This window comes from Passer domesticus, chromosome 20 (genome assembly GCF_036417665.1).
Source record: "Passer domesticus isolate bPasDom1 chromosome 20, bPasDom1.hap1, whole genome shotgun sequence".
Taxonomy (NCBI): Eukaryota; Metazoa; Chordata; class Aves; order Passeriformes; family Passeridae; genus Passer; species Passer domesticus.
Genome location: NC_087493.1, coordinates 8,151,085 through 8,168,902, shown reverse-complemented (window position 1 = coordinate 8,168,902; position 17,818 = coordinate 8,151,085). Strand labels below are relative to the sequence as shown.

At 45.0% G+C, this 17,818-nt stretch overlaps 2 protein-coding genes across 9 annotated transcripts in view; one reads left to right on the top strand and one right to left on the bottom strand.

Annotated features, from left to right (window-relative positions):
• The window catches only part of RECQL5 (RecQ like helicase 5), a 37,437-nt gene that overhangs the window by 9,011 nt on the left and 10,608 nt on the right, over positions 1–17,818 (top strand). The window contains exon 9 of one of the 6 annotated variants that reach the window (XM_064395512.1): positions 3,903–4,034. The exons of the other annotated variants lie outside the window; for them this stretch is intronic. Within the exon in view, the coding sequence (XP_064251582.1) occupies positions 3,903–3,924 (22 nt within the window). The 3' untranslated portion in view covers positions 3,925–4,034. Of the gene's footprint in view, positions 1–3,902; positions 4,035–17,818 lie in introns of those variants that run through there. 6 annotated transcript variants of the gene reach the window in all.
• On the bottom strand, positions 594–16,265 carry SMIM5 (small integral membrane protein 5). 3 transcript variants are annotated; one of them, XM_064395516.1, is made up of 6 exons: positions 13,002–13,136; positions 10,096–10,233; positions 9,592–9,731; positions 7,827–7,980; positions 2,542–6,422; positions 594–1,270 (listed from the first exon to the last, which is right to left on the bottom strand). In XM_064395516.1, exons 4-5 carry the CDS (start codon positions 7,951–7,953, stop codon positions 6,304–6,306), a joined length of 246 nt encoding a protein of 81 aa, XP_064251586.1. In that variant the 5' UTR covers positions 7,954–7,980; positions 9,592–9,731; positions 10,096–10,233; positions 13,002–13,136; the 3' UTR covers positions 594–1,270; positions 2,542–6,303. The 3 variants fall into 3 exon arrangements, with proteins under 3 accessions (XP_064251586.1, XP_064251587.1, XP_064251588.1); XM_064395517.1 differs by lacking the exon at positions 10,096–10,233 and having other exon boundaries at positions 13,002–13,114; XM_064395518.1 differs by lacking the exons at positions 9,592–9,731; positions 10,096–10,233; positions 13,002–13,136 and adding an exon at positions 16,071–16,265.

Sequence of the window (17,818 nt, the reverse complement as noted above, 5' to 3'; positions counted from 1 at the left end):
GATCCACTTTGTCTGAGGAGCTCTCCCCCTTGTGGGATGTGTTCCCAGATCACAGATGGCTTTTGTGGCTGGGTTTTGTATAATCATAGAATGATTTGTGTTGGAAGAGACCTTCAAGATGACCTAATTCAACCCCCTGCCATGGGCAGGGACACTTTCCCCTAGGCCAGGTTGCTCCAAGCCCCATCCTACCTGGCCTTCCAAGGGATGGGGCATTTCTAACTTCTCTGGGCAACCTGTCCCAGTATCTCCCCACCCTCAAAATAATAATCTGAGTAAGGGAATATCACTGACTTCATCAGAAAGCCCTTCCAGACTTTTTCTTCCCTTACTCAGCTTGATCCATTCTTCCAACTGTATATCATGGGGTGTACATCCCAGAGTCACATATTGCAGCACCCCTGCCTGGCCTCCCTGCTCATAACTCTACAGAGACTGAGGTGCTGTGCAAAGCAAAGCCACGTTGCATTTCTTTTTTATGTATTGAATTAATACAATTCTGCTCACTATCCAAACAGTGAAAGCAAACCTCAGACTCTGACCTTGCAAGGTTATAAATAAGAACAAATAAAGACAGACTGTGTACTGGCAAGTACATTTTTGCATAGTGTATTTAGGCCTGAGTGTGACAGGAGAACAATGGTCTGAGCTGCTTTTAGAGAGTGGGTTCAGACAAAGCTTTCAGTGGCCAGAGTTTCCTACTGCCCTTTTGCAAGATGAAAAAACCCCCCAACACACAGCAGCAGAACACATCTTTATCAGCTTTAGGTGGTGGCATTTGCCACCTCTAGCTGGTGGTTTTGCTTGAAAGATGAAAATCAGAGATGAGTTTCCTTTGGTATTTGCCAAGTGTTGCAGTTCCTGAATCCAGACAGCCTCATGTTTGAGTTTGCTGTGGCCTGCAGAACAACTTGCTGGCATTGGGACGTTGCTCTTGATGCAGGGAAGTTGCATGGAGAGAAATAACCACCAGGGAGTGAGATGAGAGTTTTCTGTGAACAACAATCAGGTTGTACCCAGGCTGGTTCTTGCTCAGCTGTACCAAGTTCTGTGTCCCCACTTGGCTGTCTATGAGCCACCATGTCTGTGCCTTGGAGATGTGCAGCACCCAAAGATAACAGCAAATAAAATGAGAGCAATGAAAACAAAACAGAAGATGCAAATCACCACCAGCCCTCCAAGAGCCCAGTCACTTGTTGCAATCAGTCTCTTTAGGTCTTGCAGATCTGAGGATGCCTCTTGCTCTAGTGACATGCTGGCTTCCACCCTGCTGGGGACAGACAACAGGGTCAGGTGTTGTATCCTCTCCATGCCCTCAGCCACAGCCCCAAAACCAGTGCAGGTATGCATGGTGTGTGTGCCTGCAGGCATCCCCCTCCAAAAGGAGGGTCACCCTTCACAGAAATGAGAGGATAAGCCAGAGGAAATACAGCTCAGACTGGTTTAACAATCAGATCTATAGAGATGTAAAGAGGAAAAGCTGCTTGTTCTACAGCATTCTGGCTGTTGAGATTTATTTTAACCATAGCTTATCAATATTTTCAATAATACAGTTTCTCTCCAGCATTTCAGTATGAACTCTTTGTCAGCTGTACAGCCTATACATGAAAGACAAATATTCAGTGGGAGAAATTCCTTGATACCATTGGAAGGATCACTAAAAGGGAGAGTTGGGGGCTTAAACTCTGAGGACACATATGAGATTACAGGAACACTTATTTAAAAACAATCAAGCAAAAAACCCCAGCAATAACAAGCAAGGATCATGTACAACTTGTTTCTTCCCTAAGGCTTAGAATAGTCCAAATATGTTAAAAAGGGTGTCCTAATTTCATGTTAAACTCCTGCTAATTAAGTTTGCTTTAGTAATGATTTCTGTTACTCTCACAAGGAGGTCCAGTAATAATTTAAACTGGGATCTCAGTGGATTTTACTCACTTGCTTTTTCACTGATACTTTGAATAATGACTTCACTGTCAGCTTCCTAAAGAACACCCAGCATCTCTTTGTGAGCATCTTGTGGTTTTACTAAAGCTTCCTTGCTTCTCAAGGGAAATGATGGAATATTTCTCACACTTTATTGCAAATGTGACTATGTAGATGTAATACAGGAAGAGATACAGGTTATTTTTGAAAATGGGCTTGACTTGCTGCCTCTTATGTCTGTATCATAAATACTCTAAGAAAAAGAATTACTCCTGTAAAGTGTCTCATCCTCAGCAGCTTGTATTGGACTTGAAGAACAAGCTCACATTTGCTGAAATTTTTATTTCTTTCTCAACAGCCAGATTTATTCAGTTCATGGTTTGTTTTCTGGGTCGATAGCAAATCACTGTGCTCAGCCTTTAACCAAACAGCACATGGGACATCAAAGCTGTTCTGGATTCCTTTGCCTTCAAAAAGGAGGCAGCCTAGATACAAGTTCCTTAGACCCAAAGGCAGAAATCCTGTGGGACTGCACACCCCAGGAAGTTCCTGTCTCTTTTACTAAGTGCAGTTCACCTCGCAGATCAGGAGAGCTGTATGACATTTTATAAATACCTGAAGCTGCTGTGGTTTGTAGTAGGTGTTTCCTCTGTTGCCTCCTCTTCACTCCTCCAAGAGATCTTGGCCTGTGGTGAGAGGACCCCTTGCTGTACCTGGAGACTTGTAGAGGTAGCCTGGAAGTTGCCTCTTTGGGCTGCAGTAAATGATTAACAGCTGATTAATTCCTGCAAAGGTGTGGCTAATCTAATCAAATCAAAGGCCTTGAACCCAACTAAAAAGTCCTAATTCAGCTGTTCCTCAGACATTTCTTCCTCTTCATGGCTTTATCCACTCCTACAGCTGTTGCAGGGCTTGCAAAGGCCCACTGTGGCCTCTGTCTGGGCAGGCTGCAGGATGTGGTGGAGAGAAGAGGGCTGTGTTTCCTGGATCCCAACTGGGTCTGTGTTGCAAGCTCCAGTAGGAGACTGGAATGAGACTGAACAAGACTGCCCTGCAGTCCAAAATTCATTGTGATAGTTTAGGTGAATAAACCCATTCTAGAGCATTGCACTGCTGTGAGCTGCAGTAAAACTCTATCACTCTCCTGACTGGGGAAGACCAGAGGGATGGTGCTGGAGAGAGAAGGGAGGGGAGATTGAGGAGTGTGGTGTGTGACACTGCCTGTGTGTAAAAGGAAACTTATTTTTCACAAGTCAAGCAAACCAGAGGGATAATGTTACAGAACAGAAGCTATTCCATGAAGTCATCAGTAGAACTTCAACCACTTCTGCTGGAAGGGTTGGCCTTGCTGGCTCTTTGAGGTTCCTCAGGGAAAGAAACAATTTCAACACTTTTTATCATAATGGCTAAAGTAACAGTATTCCAGTGCAGTTCCTCCTAGGCTTTCACAATATGAATGGCAGTTGCTGTGTTAGCAGCAGCCTTGCCTTATTCTGTGCTTTTTCTGAGGTTCCCTCTGAAGTTCCCTCTGCAAGAGGATCCATCCTCACTGCTGCTCCCTGTAGGTGCCTGTACTTGAGTACTGAACAAAGCCAAAACACAAAAGCTTGTGTGAGTGCTGAGCAGGGACCCAGGGACAGCAGGTTTGTAGTCAGCAGAAGCTGGAGAGCTGCAGGAAGCTGGACACTTGCTGGCATCTTTCAGGCTACCCTAAATGCATGCAAGAAAGCAGCAGATCAGGCAAACAACTGGCATGTCTGAATCCCAGCTGTAGGAATAGTCCAGCTGAGTGCAGTGGTACAAAATAGTCCAAAGCAGAACATTAAGCCTGTGAGGTCCAGACAAGTGTGTAGAAATTGACCCCCTCTACATGGTAGCTGGTCCTCTGCTCCAGAAAGCCACCTGAATCCTTTAGAGGATTGCCTGTTTTTCTTTCCTTCCCTTTCTTTGACAGTGCTGTGTTTATTCTAATTCAGGAACTCACAGTGGCCGAGATAAGACAGGAGCCATTTCTCTTGTTCCTCTGCCTGGTATCTGTCAGTGGTTTAACTTGTACCACCACTGGAAAACATGCATTTGTGGCTTTTCCTGTTGAGATAAGGCCTGGCAGCTTGTTCCCAGTGACAGCAACCTGTCAGCCCTTGGAGTGTGTCCAGCCTGCCAAGCTTCCCCTGCCTTTGCACAGGCTGGCTCCGTGCTGCTGGAACAGCCCTCAATGGGATGCTGTTCATGTCTGCAGCTGGCACTGTCTAGCACGAGCCTGGAGAGAAAGTGAGCTCTGTTCTTCCCTGGGTCTCGTGACTTAATCTAGATACAAAAACATCTGTTGAGTCTGACTTTGCAAAAGAGCTTCTGAGGCTCCTGATGTCACTTTGGCACTCGTTTGTGAGTGAAAAGAGCAAAGACTTACGTGACAGGAGGTTGGTGTGATGCACCTCTGAATGTTTAAATTGATGCTGTGCTTGAGATTGTTTCCTCCTAACATGTTGGTTGGTAGTGAAAGCTTTGGGACAGCCTAATAAAATTTTTCTTTTTATTTTTCTTTCTCTTTTTCCTTGTTTGTTTTTTTTTTTTCACTTTGTTGTCTCAGTGTAACTGCATGCAGTAGCTCATGCTAGTGCAGTCTGCTCTTGGCAGTTGTCATGTTGTGTCTCAAATATTTATTTCTAAAGAACATCCTCATTTTTCACTGTAAAATTTTTCTTTTTATTAATTTAAAAGTAACACTGGTAGTTTCAGGAATTTGATTTTTCTAATAATTCTTAGATTATTCACTATGTCTCTGGCTGCAGATATATTCCAATGTGCAGCAGTACAAAAATGCCAAATACCTAGATCCGGTTTGTTGGCAAAAAATAAAGTGCATTACATACAGAAGAAGCTGATGTAATGTGCCTTTTACTAATATAGGTGCAGGCAACAGAGAAAATACATTTCTTTACAGAGTTTTCTTTATCTTCTGTACCTCCTGAAGTATAAAGAGTATTTTAAAGCCCACTGTTAAAACCTTGATGATTCTGTTCTCCCTAGCTCGATGTTGACTTTGGTACGTACACTTAGTTGGGATCCAGAGACAAAAGCTGACTTCTCTATATTCATGTAATTGTTTATACCTTCTCACAAAGATGGTTGGTCTCCCATTTGGGGCTGAAACACCAGTGGTTCAGAGTTTGGTGCAGAATTGTGGCCTTCTTGTGCTGTGGAAGTCGTGGCCTGTGCCACAGCCCCGTACGTCGGTAAATCCCTTTCGGAAGTTCATCAGAGTGCAAACCAAACATACACAGTGGCTGCAGCATGGAAAAGGGATTTATTTGCACTTGTTCACTCCAGCCCAACAGCCCATTCTTGGCTCTGCTCTGTCACAGTGCCCACTGTCAGCTGCTGCACACATACCCTGAAGTGATGGCTCCCATCACGTGTCACTCCTCTGAAATGCCTCTGTGCTTGCTCATAAACACACCCTTGGCATCATGTTCATGTCTACTAAAATAAACTGCACACAGTGCAGGGAGTCAGGCACACAGATCCCTCAAGTTAGGATTGGGATTTGTTCATCTCCTGGAGCTCCCATGCTCTGCAAGAACCATTCATCTGCAATAAGCAGAAGAGTAGGAACCACAGGGGGTGGAGAGGGAGCATGTTGAGCAGAGAATGATCAAAACAAGCCATGGGATTGATGAGTCTTTCCCTTTTGCCTTCATTTTTTCTATTTACAAAGAATATTCCACATGACCTGTTTTTTTTCTTTGGCAATTTCCCATCATCATACCACCAATGAAATGACACTGGGGGCAGCTGTTACCAGCTGTACTCAGAGCCTCAGCTGGCACATCTGCATGAGAGGCTCCACCATTTGTTCTTTCCAGCAGATATCTCAGCTAAACGTGTCTCCTGCAGCAGGTTTGGCCTTGATCCACGATGACCTGAGCAACTGGACCTCAGAGTGGTGTCAGTGGGTTTTGCTAATGCCCAGTACCATCCTTCTGGTGAGGAGAGCAGGCAGTGCCTCGTGTGTGGCTGTGTGTGTGGCCTCTGCTTTGCTCCGTGGCTCCGTATCCCAGGGGGGATCCTCAGCTGGCCCAGCTGCAGGGCTGGCTTTGGGAAAGCTCTCTCTTTTCTCAGCAATCTGTGTCCATGTCCTCCCACCCCATCCCGGCCCAGAAGAAGGACACAGTGATGGCAAAGGAGCTTTACCTTTCTGGTCACAGCAGTGGCTGTCACAGAGAGACGGAATTCCACGCTGTGATTTCTGGTCCTTTGAGTCATGTTAATTAATACTCTTATTGCCATTTTCAGTGGGCTAGTGTGGAAAGTCATTCCCATAGCACTGAATCATGATGTCCATGCATGTCCTCGATAGCATGTCCTTGTGTCACTTCATAAATGGGCAGCTGGGCTGACTTGGCTCTTGCGTCTGGGATCAGGGCGTCCATCACAGCCACAGCAGCTGTAGCAGCAGCAACTGCAGGCAATGATCGTGAGCACCAGCACAGTAACTGCAAAGAGAAACAAAGGATATTGCTTCACAGCATAGGTGCAATCCCTGCAGAGTAACCCTATGTCTCCTCCAAGTTGTCTGGTGAGCAGCAAAATGAGCAAACCCTGGTTTCTTGAGAATTTTTTTTCCCCTATCCCCATCTTCCTCCTCCTAAATTCCTGCTCCTTTGTATTGGTTTTCTATTTAATCTGGACAATCATTACCAGGCATTTCAAGACCTTAACAGTTATATTCCAAACCATGTGAAGGTTTCTTTACCCACTTAATGGGCTGTTGTTTGGGAACTGACATGCAGTACCTAAAGCACAGCTATGTGCCTGGAAAGGAAGAAAATCCAGTTTTGGATTTTTGAATATCCAAGCTCGAGGGAGTTTGGTTACTCCAAGTGGCAGTTGTATTTCTGAAGAGTGAGTTCAGTGTACTCTTTAAGCATAGAAACTCATGATTGGGTTGGCTTTACTCTTCTGTATTTAGCTGGAAAAAATACTTCAAATGCAGAGGTTCATTTCACAGAACAGTGGGCTAACTGACTGTCCTCTACTCTAGCCAGGATGGCTGGTGTTGGCAGGGATGTGTTAGTTTATCTGGTGTAGAAAAGGATGGCATGTTCCATCCTGCAGAACATGTAAGAGTGTGAGCATGCATCTGTGTGTGCATGTGTTCCTTTAAAGCCTGGACCTGGGCTGCCAGGTAACCTGACCTGTGGGAAACCAGCTGTAGGGATGAACCAAATAAAGCAGCAGGTGTGACATTGTGAATTCCAGCCCAGGGAGGAGTGTCCAATTGACTACACACCCTTCCTTTTGGCCAGGAGCAATCTCTGTCTTTGAGGAGCAGGGCCTGTCTTCCTTCCTGCTTATTTTCCCATTGTATAAACAAACTTCATCCTCCTTGACCCAACAGCTGTTGATCCAGATGTTATTCCTTCTATGCCCTCCCCACACAGAGCAGCAGGAGGGATCTTGCCATTACCAGAGGAGAATAAACACTCATCTGAAGCATACTGGCTTCCACTGAGCCAATACAGGAATGACACTCAGAGCCCCTCTTCAGTGTCTTCTGTGGCAGAGAGATGCTCTAATACCATTTGTCATAAACTATCTCCTGTACATCCTCCAAACTTTACAGCAGCTCTGGTTTGGTTAAAATTATTGCTGATTTAACTAATGTTTAAAATGGGAGCTTTGGGGAAAGCTGTACTGTTGTCTGTCATGCCCTGCAACCATGTAGAGGTACATGCTGAGCATTAAAAAATTACCTAGGAATTAACCTGGGCCTTAGAGCACAGCCTAGAAAACAACAGCCAACACCACCAACACACCTACACAGCCTGTGGGGCAAGTTGCCCCCATAGGGGAGGAGAGAAATTCTGACACCCCTTTGCCTCCACCCACAAACTCACCAATAAACAGAAGAACCACAGAAAAGCTGACAATCTCCACTGGCTCAGCCTTGGGCAGTTTCTGGAGCTTAAGGAGAAACTTCTCAGCAATGGCTTGAACTTCCTTCAGAAAGCCTTCAGAAGACATTCTGTCACAACCTCTCCAGGCTTTATGCTGCAGGAGAACCAAACAGAGAATAAACCTTTTCACTGACTAATGCTAGGGAGCTGCCAGCCTTCTTATACAGCCAGTGATCACAAGGAAAACAAGTTTATCTGGTCTCAGTCCTTGTTCCCAGTAGCTAAGGTGGAGGACTATTAATTGTCTACGTGTTCTGGCACTGTTTTAATTTCAAAATCCAGCTTCAAGGATGTTTTTGTCAACTACACTGTTAAGCAAAGTCCAAACGGTGTTTCTTCCACAAGGACACTTCTTCCAGCAGGCACTGAGTTGGACTGGACAGTGCCTGCCCTTGGCTCTCACCCAAACAAAGCACTTTTTTCCAGTTGTGCTAACTTTTTCTTCCAGAAACAAATGCAGTTCTAACCCAACTTGAATGCTGAACTGCACTGTACATAGTCTTCAGTTGTCTGTTACTGAGTAACACCAAGTGGACTCCCTGGAAGGTTTCTTGCACTTTGAGCTACAGAAGCCCCTTCAAAAACAAAGGCATTTACCTCAACACCTCAACACAACAGCATTAATAATGTTTTATTAACCAATTTCACTGTATGTGATATTCAAAGTTAAAGTCTGCATTCACTAGGGACAGCTGGATGCTTTTCAAGTTCTTACAGATGAATGCAATTTTAGAAAGAAAGCTAAATTTAGGTGGTTTTTTTTTTTATTTTAAGCTACAGAGCAATATATGAATTGAACAGTGGATTCCACCCTTCACTGCTGATGATGACCAAAGCAAAAGCCCCTGGATCTGTCAGGGAGATATCTCCCATGTGGAGCTAATCCCTCCTGCCCTGCTCAGTAACCCTAGGCTTTCTTTATTCCCAGAGTGATCATCAGGAGATATTACTGAAAATATTATTAGTCTAGTTAAATGCCTCAGTTTTGTCACCAATATTTGCTGTTCTTTTACCATGAGCAAGATTTTAGGAGGCATTGCAACAAACTAGCTGGCATGAGACCTATGGATCTTCAAATTTTGCTTCAGTCAGGAGCTGGGATTGGATATTTTTGAAAAATATCCATAGTTCCACCTAACACAAATGTTTGGACAGGTCAACACTTGAATGGGTTATAACTCTTATTTCATTATTCTATCAAAATGTACTGGTTTATTTGTGTTGTAACAGGCAACACTGGGTTTTGGGACTTGAGCATTGCAATTTAATATCCTGATCTTGGTGATAACACAAAGCCAAGTGACCAATACAGCACTTCCAGAACAAACCAGCTAGTTCTTTATTGCACATCTGGCTTGGTTACTCAAACAAATGGATGCTTGGAGTTCAGTTTTTCTAAACACACTGAGGACAGAGAGACCTTGGCTGTTTCTTTGCATGCTGGGCTTAAGTACTACAGTGCCAAGTTAAATTAGTTTTGTATGTTTATGCAATTCAAAAAGGGTTTTCTTTGTTCTTTTAAATCCAAGCTAAGGAATAAAAATCTGAACCAGCTGGTTTCTTAGAAATGGGGGTGGATGGAAAATCTACATCCACAGAAAGATTGCTGTGCAATTCAGGAAAGAGGCAGAGCTGTGGTCTTTTGACCTGAAAAGGTCACTTTTTTAGATTAGGGTTAAATACTTCTTTCCAGATGATTGCATACCCCAAGTGAGCTTCTCCAGAACGGCTGCTTTGTCCTTAGTGCTGCAGGATTCTGTGTCAACAGGTTTTCAATTTTGTTTCCATTCTAAGAGATGGTGGAAGAGGCGGAGGTGAAATGATTTGTGTTTTCTGTTCTGGGCTCTAGAAGAAAAAAAATCAAAAAATAAAATTTCTGGAATTAACATTGTAAAAACGTTTATTCCCTTTGGAAGTGTTTCTGCCTGTCCAGAAGCTCTGTTCATAATGAATTTGCTGTAAACTTCCATGCCATGCTTTGGGTTGCACCACAAGCCACAGGTATAAAAGCCTGGCTTGTGAAATTTGGTTATAAAGGGTAAAATTACTGATCAGGATTGTAGAGCTCCATGTGGATTAGCAAAGTGCTTGGTCAAAAATTATAAAGTCTGTCTCTGTAATGGGCATTCCACTCTGCCCATGGTACCTGATCTGGAGCTAAGTGAAGGAGTTTTTATTCTAAAACTTGCAAGGAATGTTGCTTGTTTACCTTGGTCTGAATTACATCAGGGACAAAGTTTGATGGTGGTGGTGCAGTCTCCACTCCAAACTACCCGTGAGGAAGCAAATGTTTTTCTGATTGACTGCACTTTCTGCTTTCTGGCTCTCTGCTTTGGGATTTCTGCTTCTGCAGCAAGGTAAAAGGGTGAAGAATAAAATAATTCCTAAAGGAAAAAAGTAAAACTCCTCCAAGAAAGCCAGTTACATTAATGGACTTCTGCATGTTCCATTCTACTTGTGTTGTAAAGTTTTTGTTCAGGACTAGTTTTGATGTGAACTTTTCCTAACTGATTTCAATGGAACCAAGATTTTACCCTTGAGATTAGCACAAGGGTAAGGACAGTGTGATTTAAACCAGGTGTCTTATGCATCTGCCTCATTTACAAAACAAAGGTGATGACATTAATTCCAATAACAGAGTGGAGCTGTGAGAATTAATTCCTTTTGTTTTATTATATTGTGTGCAAATAATCTTCCAGTCACCAGCAGTAGTAAAGGCCAGGTGGTGCAGGATATTGAGTTGAAGCAGTAACTATCATGATTATTATTAAAACAGGGAGGTCTTAAGAGGTTTGAAAGTTAAGTTTGTGGGCCTTAACTGACAGTTTACTTTCTAGGCCTGGAGTGCTGTTTTGGAGCCTGGAAGAGCCACTCAAGTTAGTACCTCAGAGACTCTCAGGGGTTTGCAGCAAACATAATTGTCTGCCAGTGTTTTCCTCAATTGGGAATTTCTTCCTGCTCATCACTGTCCTTCCTCAAAACTTCACCCACTGAGGATGGGAACCTTGCAGAGCAGAGGAGTCTTGGCTGTGGGGCAGCAGAGCTGATCTAACTCATCCATGTTATGGAAAAAATCCTGAATGACCACAGTGCAATGTGGTCTTCATAACACACTGTCAGAGTGATGTCAGGAAATTCTGCTCCACAGCTGTAGTCAGAGCTCAAATGAAGTGAAAATCAGATGAGGAGAGGCAAGAGAAGAATCTCACATAGAAAAGAAAGTCTCACAATGTCTTGTCACAGGCACTTTGTGACATCCTGCTGGGACGGGGTGGTAGCCTGAAATTCATGGTTTTGACTGAAGAAATAACTCATCCAATCAGTGATGCCAGTGGAACTAGATCATCAAACCTTTCTGCCCTCCTCTAATGATGCAAGGCCCAGCAGGGGGAGGGAATAAAACAAATCATTTAATTTGGGTTTTTTTGGTTTTGATGAAAAAAAAGGGCCCCTTCTGCCACGTGCCACGAGTTATTAGCCTTGGTTGAAAGGACAGAGCACAGAAATGATGCAGGGGAATGGCAAACAGCTGCAGGTGTGCTGCTCAGCTGCAAGGATTACATGACCCTGGAAAACCAAAGTGCATGTCCTGTGTTTAGGACTTACATAGATTCCCAGAAAGCACTAATGCAGGTTCATCTTGCTGTGCCCACTGAAGAAAGCTGTGAAAATTGCCATAATAGCACTGAAATTATCTTTCTGAGTTGTTTTAATGGACTCATGCCATGCTGAAGCACTCAAAGAAGTTGGCTGCTCAGCCCCTTGGAGAATAAAGCCATTAAAAAGCCTCAATCTAGACATTCAAGAGAAAAGCCTCCATCAAGGTTCCTTTTTGCTGTGAGCTGGCTGCATATGGAAGCTTCTTTTTCCAAGAAAAAGAGCTTTGAGATGACCATGTACAGTAGGGTCTCACATCCCTGTGTCTGCCTGAAGCTGGTGAGGCTGCTGTGAGTCTTTTGGAATTGCTGTACATTTTGGTTTTGCATTTTTATTCTACATTTGGGTTTTTTGGTCTGTCCTGATCTGTGTGTGGACACAGCTGCATCCAAAGGTGAATTGTAGGGAGTGGGTGAGCTGAAATTTACTGCTGAGAATGAGACACTTGTTTACACATAGCCCGGGGGTATTTGAGCAGCCTTTTTTAGTGCAAAAAGCACAAATTTAAGTTTGTGGTTTAGCCCCAGGACTGGAAGTTCATAAATACAGGCAGTCTCCCTGGCCTGCCAGTGATGCTCCCTGGTTGTGTGACTTTGGGTAAGTCATCACATCCCACTGTTGGGTGACTTCATCTCTGCAAGACAGCAGAACATGGAACCACATCAGAGCTTTGTTTGTTAATTGTTGTGTGTCCAAGTTTCCAGCATGCTTGGGAATCTTTAGACAGAAAGGCAACAAGTCCCTGGTTTTGCTGCAGTTACAAACTGAACTGGCCATTGTTTTGCTCAGTACTTTGTACACTTTGTTCACTGAGCCTGTTTAGGATGGATGTAGATGAAAGTGTGGTTTCCACTCTTGTTTGCTCCTAACCCAACCATATTCCTCATATTGTTCTTGCCATAATCCTCATCCATTGGTTTACTGTGCTTGCATGTGTTTGTTGCTCTAGTAACCTAGAAGTGGAGATAAAGCTTTGAAAGAGGGAATTTTGGGGGGAACAAGAAGCTGCCAATGCCTCTAGTCCTAATGCAGCAAGTCCCAGTGATGGTGAGTTGGCTTCCTCCACTGCCCACAGCAGGATGGCTCCAGAGACCTTACCAAGCAGAACCTTCCTGATGTTCCCATCAAATACAATGCCAGGGCAACATTCTCATTGCAGCCTTGGCTTTTCCTTAAGACTGGGGCTCTGGAGAAGCAAATGTTGTGTTTTTCTTACTCAGACTAGTCCAATAAATTGGTTGAAATTGATCTGTACAGGGATGGGAAGCCTGTATGGATTGTGGGGGCTTATCTGGTAGGAGATCTTACAAGGCAAGCCCAAACTCATGGAAGGAGGGTGCTGAGCAGCCAAAGGGGAGGGGATGCTTTTTATTCTGGTCTAAAACTCTAAAATAAGCTCTGACTGTACTTGGCCACTTTTTAAAGAACATGGAAGGCTTGGCCAGTTTCAATACGTACCAGCTTTGTTCTTGGTCCCTGAAATGTCCTTCTGATTTTATATGGATAAGGTCTGCAGTGCTTCCTGTTCTCAAACAATGCTGGGTTGCTAGGTGTGCCTACAGTGTGGATGCATTTTGGCTTAACGTGTCATAATTCCTGCATGATTGTTTATTGTTCTAAGCTTTTAGTGTACTGCTGAGATGAAAAGGGCCATAGAAATGCAGTTGTATTATCAGTGCATGGTTTTCCCTCATTATTGTTCATGCAGTGTTTGCTGCCATGACTGCAGTTGACCAGCCATGTGAATCTTAACTACAGTTCAGACAAGCCTATTTTTCTTAAAACAGGAGTGCACAGAGCCAGACAGACCTATAATTCATTCCCAAGCAGATGAAAATAGTTTCCAGTATCAAGAGAATTCAGCCCTTGAACAGCACACACCCAAACTGGTAAATTGTAGCTCAATGCCATGGGAGAAAAGCTGGGACTCTGTCAGTTGGTTTGGAACAGAAGGCCACAAATTCCTGAGATTTTAAAGCTGCCCTGCCTGGGTCACCCTTTGGCTGGAATACCCTGTCATCTCCACCACCCACTATTTGGAGATGGGTTTTGAGGCAGCACTGTAAATGTGCCTTCTCTTCCCTACAACCTAATATTAGATTAATGTAAAAAGGCACTGAATTCCCAGTTTCAGTAGCAGAGGTACCACTGGGGCACTGAGCTGAAGTCTTTACACCTCTGCAGATCACCCTGGTTTTCTCCAGTCCATCCCACAAACACATCCACAAAACCCCATGAGATAATTCCTCACTACTAGAAATTTTTTAAGTGGGGAAACCAAAACACTGAGCCATCCAATGAAAGGAAAAGGTCAATTTTAAAAATAAACCTGTAGCTCTTCTACAGAAGAGAACTTTTTTTAGGGTTGGTGATGCTTGAATCTAGTCTGAAAGTCTATTCTAATATTAGCAAAATATCCATTTCCCATGAAGCTGACTGAGAGGTAGCTGTGTGCCTGTGAAAGCCTTTTAGTAACTTCACAAACACAGTGGGATCTATCAGTAGTTGGTGCTTGAGGTCTGGCATCTGGAGGCCCTGAGAGTGCTGGAAACTCCTCCACCTTTCAACAGCCACCTCTGTGCCCCGTCCTTGATCTCACATCTACAAGTCTCCCAAATCACGTGCATTTTTGAGCTTTTTGAAATATCCTGGACTAATCCTAGTCAAGGTGCCACTGGGGGTGTAGGAGCTCAAAAATCAAAATCTGCAAGCAGCTGCTGCCTCAGGAGGAATTGTTTGGAAGCTCCTCAGCATGGGGCAGTGGGGTGGGTGCTGCTCCCAGTCCCTGCTGGCCCCTGGGTGCCTCTGGCCCACTGCAGGCTCTGTGTCAGGGGCTTGTCTTACAGAGAAGAGCTGCTCTGTCAAACCTGGATTATTTTGTACCCTCATTCCCACACGCACTCAGGCTGAGGCCCGTGCACTGTGACAGCTGTAATACTAGCCATGTCCTGCTGCTTTTATCCAGACATGTGTTTCACATTGCTGTGCCTCTCCCCCCACACATGAACAGCATGGCTGCAGCTGGACAAGCCCCCAGCCAAACCCATTAAGATTTTCTTTTGGCCAGGAAAACTTGGCATGTTTCTCCACCTCCTTCCCTCCCCTGCCCTTCTCTCCTCACTCCTCCCTCCTTAATTTTTTCTTTGTTGTTTCGCTAAACTTTGTTTTCTCGCATGCTTTATTTAAGAAACTCTTAACTGCAACAACCAACCTACAGAGACTCTCCATTAGCAAGGTGGAAACTTCCCTCCATCCCTTTGAGCCTTAGGGCCAGGCTGGAGGCGTGTGGGTCTGAACTACTACCTCTCCTTCCAATTCCATGTTTGTACAACACTGGGTCAGAAAGACCTGCCCTCCATTCCTTGTTAATGGGAATGGAGAGAAGTGGAAATACCTGATCCTTAACATTCCTCCCTGCAGGCATGTGTAGGATTGGGAAGACCTTTTTCTGTGAGAATTGGCTTTCTGCTGCAGTTTGTAAACAGCTGACTGCCCATGCGCCTCCTGGCAGAGGCTGAGGGGTCCCAGCTCAGTGCTGGGAGCTGCAGCAGCTTCCAAACAGAAAAGTCAGCTTCAGATAGCAGAAAATGGGGATTTATAAGGCCAGTGTCCATTACCAACCCCTCTTCCCGTAGCCAATAGCAAAATGGAGATGGGAGAACAGGTGGGACACCTCTGTAAAACCAAAGCTTGGACACAATGGCCTAAAATGTCTTTTTCAAGACATTGTGTTGGCATTGTGTTGTATAATTTAATGTATTTAGGTGATCCTTTTACTCTTCCTTCCCTTCTCACTGCATTCAAACTTGACAGTCTGGTTACTGTAAGCCATGAGCTGTGTATGTGCACAAGAGTGCCTCTCAGAGCAGTGGGTTCTCGTGCTGCTTTGAGCACTAAACCAGCATCTGTGCCTGATACACTGGCTGAATTCTTCTTTTTTAAATGTTCTCATTAGCAACCCTGTAAAATCTTTCCGTTTATTTCTATTGGACACAGATGCTTAACTTGCACAGCGTGCTAGTTCCCCGACCAGGGTTTGTTTTCTAAGCTCTCCGCTTCAGGATTTGGGGGATAAAACTTGGCTGCAGCTGGGAGGAGCTCCGGGAGGAGCTGTGCCCGAACCCGCCGGGTTTCACACACGCCTGCCTGCGCTCCCCGCTAAGGGCACGGCAGCCTCGGACCCCGCTGCCTTTCCACCGCCTGTTTCTGTCCCAGTCCCCAGCTTATCAGGACACACATTGTGCAGAAGCACACGCACCCCAGCAGCCTGCCTTTGTCACCGGCAGAGCACTGGCAGAGCCCCGCTCGGGCTCGGAGCTCCTTTTGTTACGGAGCGGCTGCGGCGCAGCTCTCCGCAATCCCAATAAAAGCTTTTTCTCCCTTTTTCTCCTGCCACCTTCGCTCCTCGCTGTCCCTGGCAAGCAAATTCCGCCTCCCAAGCTCTGCTGCATGGCTGACCGAGCAGGGCGAGCTCGCCAGGCTCCGGGTGCCGCGCTCGACCGAACAGCAGCGATAGCTCAGCCTTACCCCGACCGCGAGCTCGGCTTCTCCTCTTGTTTTTCTTTCGTCTTCTTAAACTTTCACGTCATCTCTCCCCTCATCCTGGCTCGCTGCGAGCTCGGCTCCTCTCTGCTCCGCTGCTGACAGCCAGCTGTTGTCTCTGCCTTTTTTTCTTTTTTTTTTTTTTTTTTTTTGTTGGTGGTTGTCGTGGAGATGCGAAGTTTCGTGTTACATGTGTGCCAGGGAGGGAGGGAGAGGAGCGGCGGCAGGCTGGGCCGGAGCCGGTGCCAGCTCCCCGCGGCGCCCGAGGGCCGGCACTTGTTGCTGGCTTCCTCTGCGCATCTCGTCCGAGAGACGAGTTCCTCCTTCACCTCTTAATAACGCCTTTTTCTGGCGTGACACTCGAATCCATTCGCTGCCTGCCGCAGTTTGGGGCGATGTTAAAGCGAGTAACTTTCCTTGCTGCTGCCCGGTTTCCTTCCGGCTCCCGGGAAAAGGAGCTTTTCTCCTGTGCTCGTGGAAAGGGCAGAGCAAGTGCTCACAAGGACAGTGCAGCACTGAGCCCTGCCACGAGCGGGGACAGTGCTGGGGCAGTGAATTTGATGCTGGGGTGGTGAATTTGCTCCGTGCCCTTGGCCAAGAGCTCATCTCTCGATGCTGAGCTTTTCGCTCCTGGTATTCTGGGGACAGCTGACTGTCACTGTCCTGTCTCGGGTGATGGTGAAAGGACACAGTCCCTTCAGACAGGTGCAAAATTAGAAGTTCTCATCAACCTCATGACTCGCTCTTCTATTTGATAAAGCTCATTAAGTGGCTTTCGCCTGACAACTGCATAACTAATTTGCCCTCATATGATTTTTATTTTTTTTAACCCTTTCATTTCACATTATTCCAAGACTTCCTGAGTTGTTTATTTCAAGGAGCATTTCTGATGAGGCTCTGTACCCTTTGGCTTATACAAGGGAATGCTTTATTCTGGTCATTTTTTGGGAGAGGCAGAGCTTCTTTTGGGATATGTGGCTTTGCTTCTCTGGCTGTCCATCTGCATCTCCTAATTGCAGGAGTAGCACTCCTGTTTTATGTGGTGTATAAAAACCTGTGTACCAAAACGACACAGGTGCAGGCAGCTTTGTGGTCAGTTTAGCACTTTCCTGAAATGCATTGCCACAGACAAAAATGTGTTAATAAACCTCTTTGTTATTTGCTCTTCATCCCATTCCATAATGTTAATGGGGGGGAGGGGATGTCTGAAATGACATAATTGTTTTGTTTAGACATTTTAGAGACCAGTGGTCAGCTCATACATACTCTTTTTGAAGGGCAGAGGGAGACAAATAATACAGCTGCATATTTAAAAGATGGAATAATTTTAGGACATGTATAATAATACAAACTGCCGTTAATTTATGTTAATCATCTCCATCTCGTGGGCTTTAGTCAGATGTTGGTGTGACAGGGGAAGCTTTCCCCTCACATGTTAATGCATAACCAACTGTCTTTCAGGAGCTCTTGTGTTAAGTATTAATCCAGTGATTAACCCCAGCATCCCTGTTGGTAACTTTGTTTTTTGCCTTATGACCTTAATTATTGAATTGCAATTTTAGTTTTGCAACTGAATTTCCGTTGTGGCCCAACTCCTGAGCACCGTTGGCTAAAGTGGGGCTGTGGCCCCAGCCTGGGTAATTCTTCAGGAAGAAAAAGGCAATTACAGCAGGCTGAGTGGGAAGGGCTTGGCTTTACAAGCCTGATGGGTTAGAAACTGGAACTCGAAATTG

Excerpts from the sequence above, each read along its gene's own strand:
- SMIM5 (XM_064395518.1), bottom strand. The coding sequence starts at position 7,953 with ATGTCTTCTGAAGGCTTTCTGAAGGAAGTTCAAGCCATTGCTGAGAAG. Across the intron at positions 6,423-7,826 it reads TGTGGTTCTTCTGTTTATTG|TTACTGTGCTGGTGCTCACG; the intron begins GTGAGTTTGTGG and ends TTCTCTTTGCAG.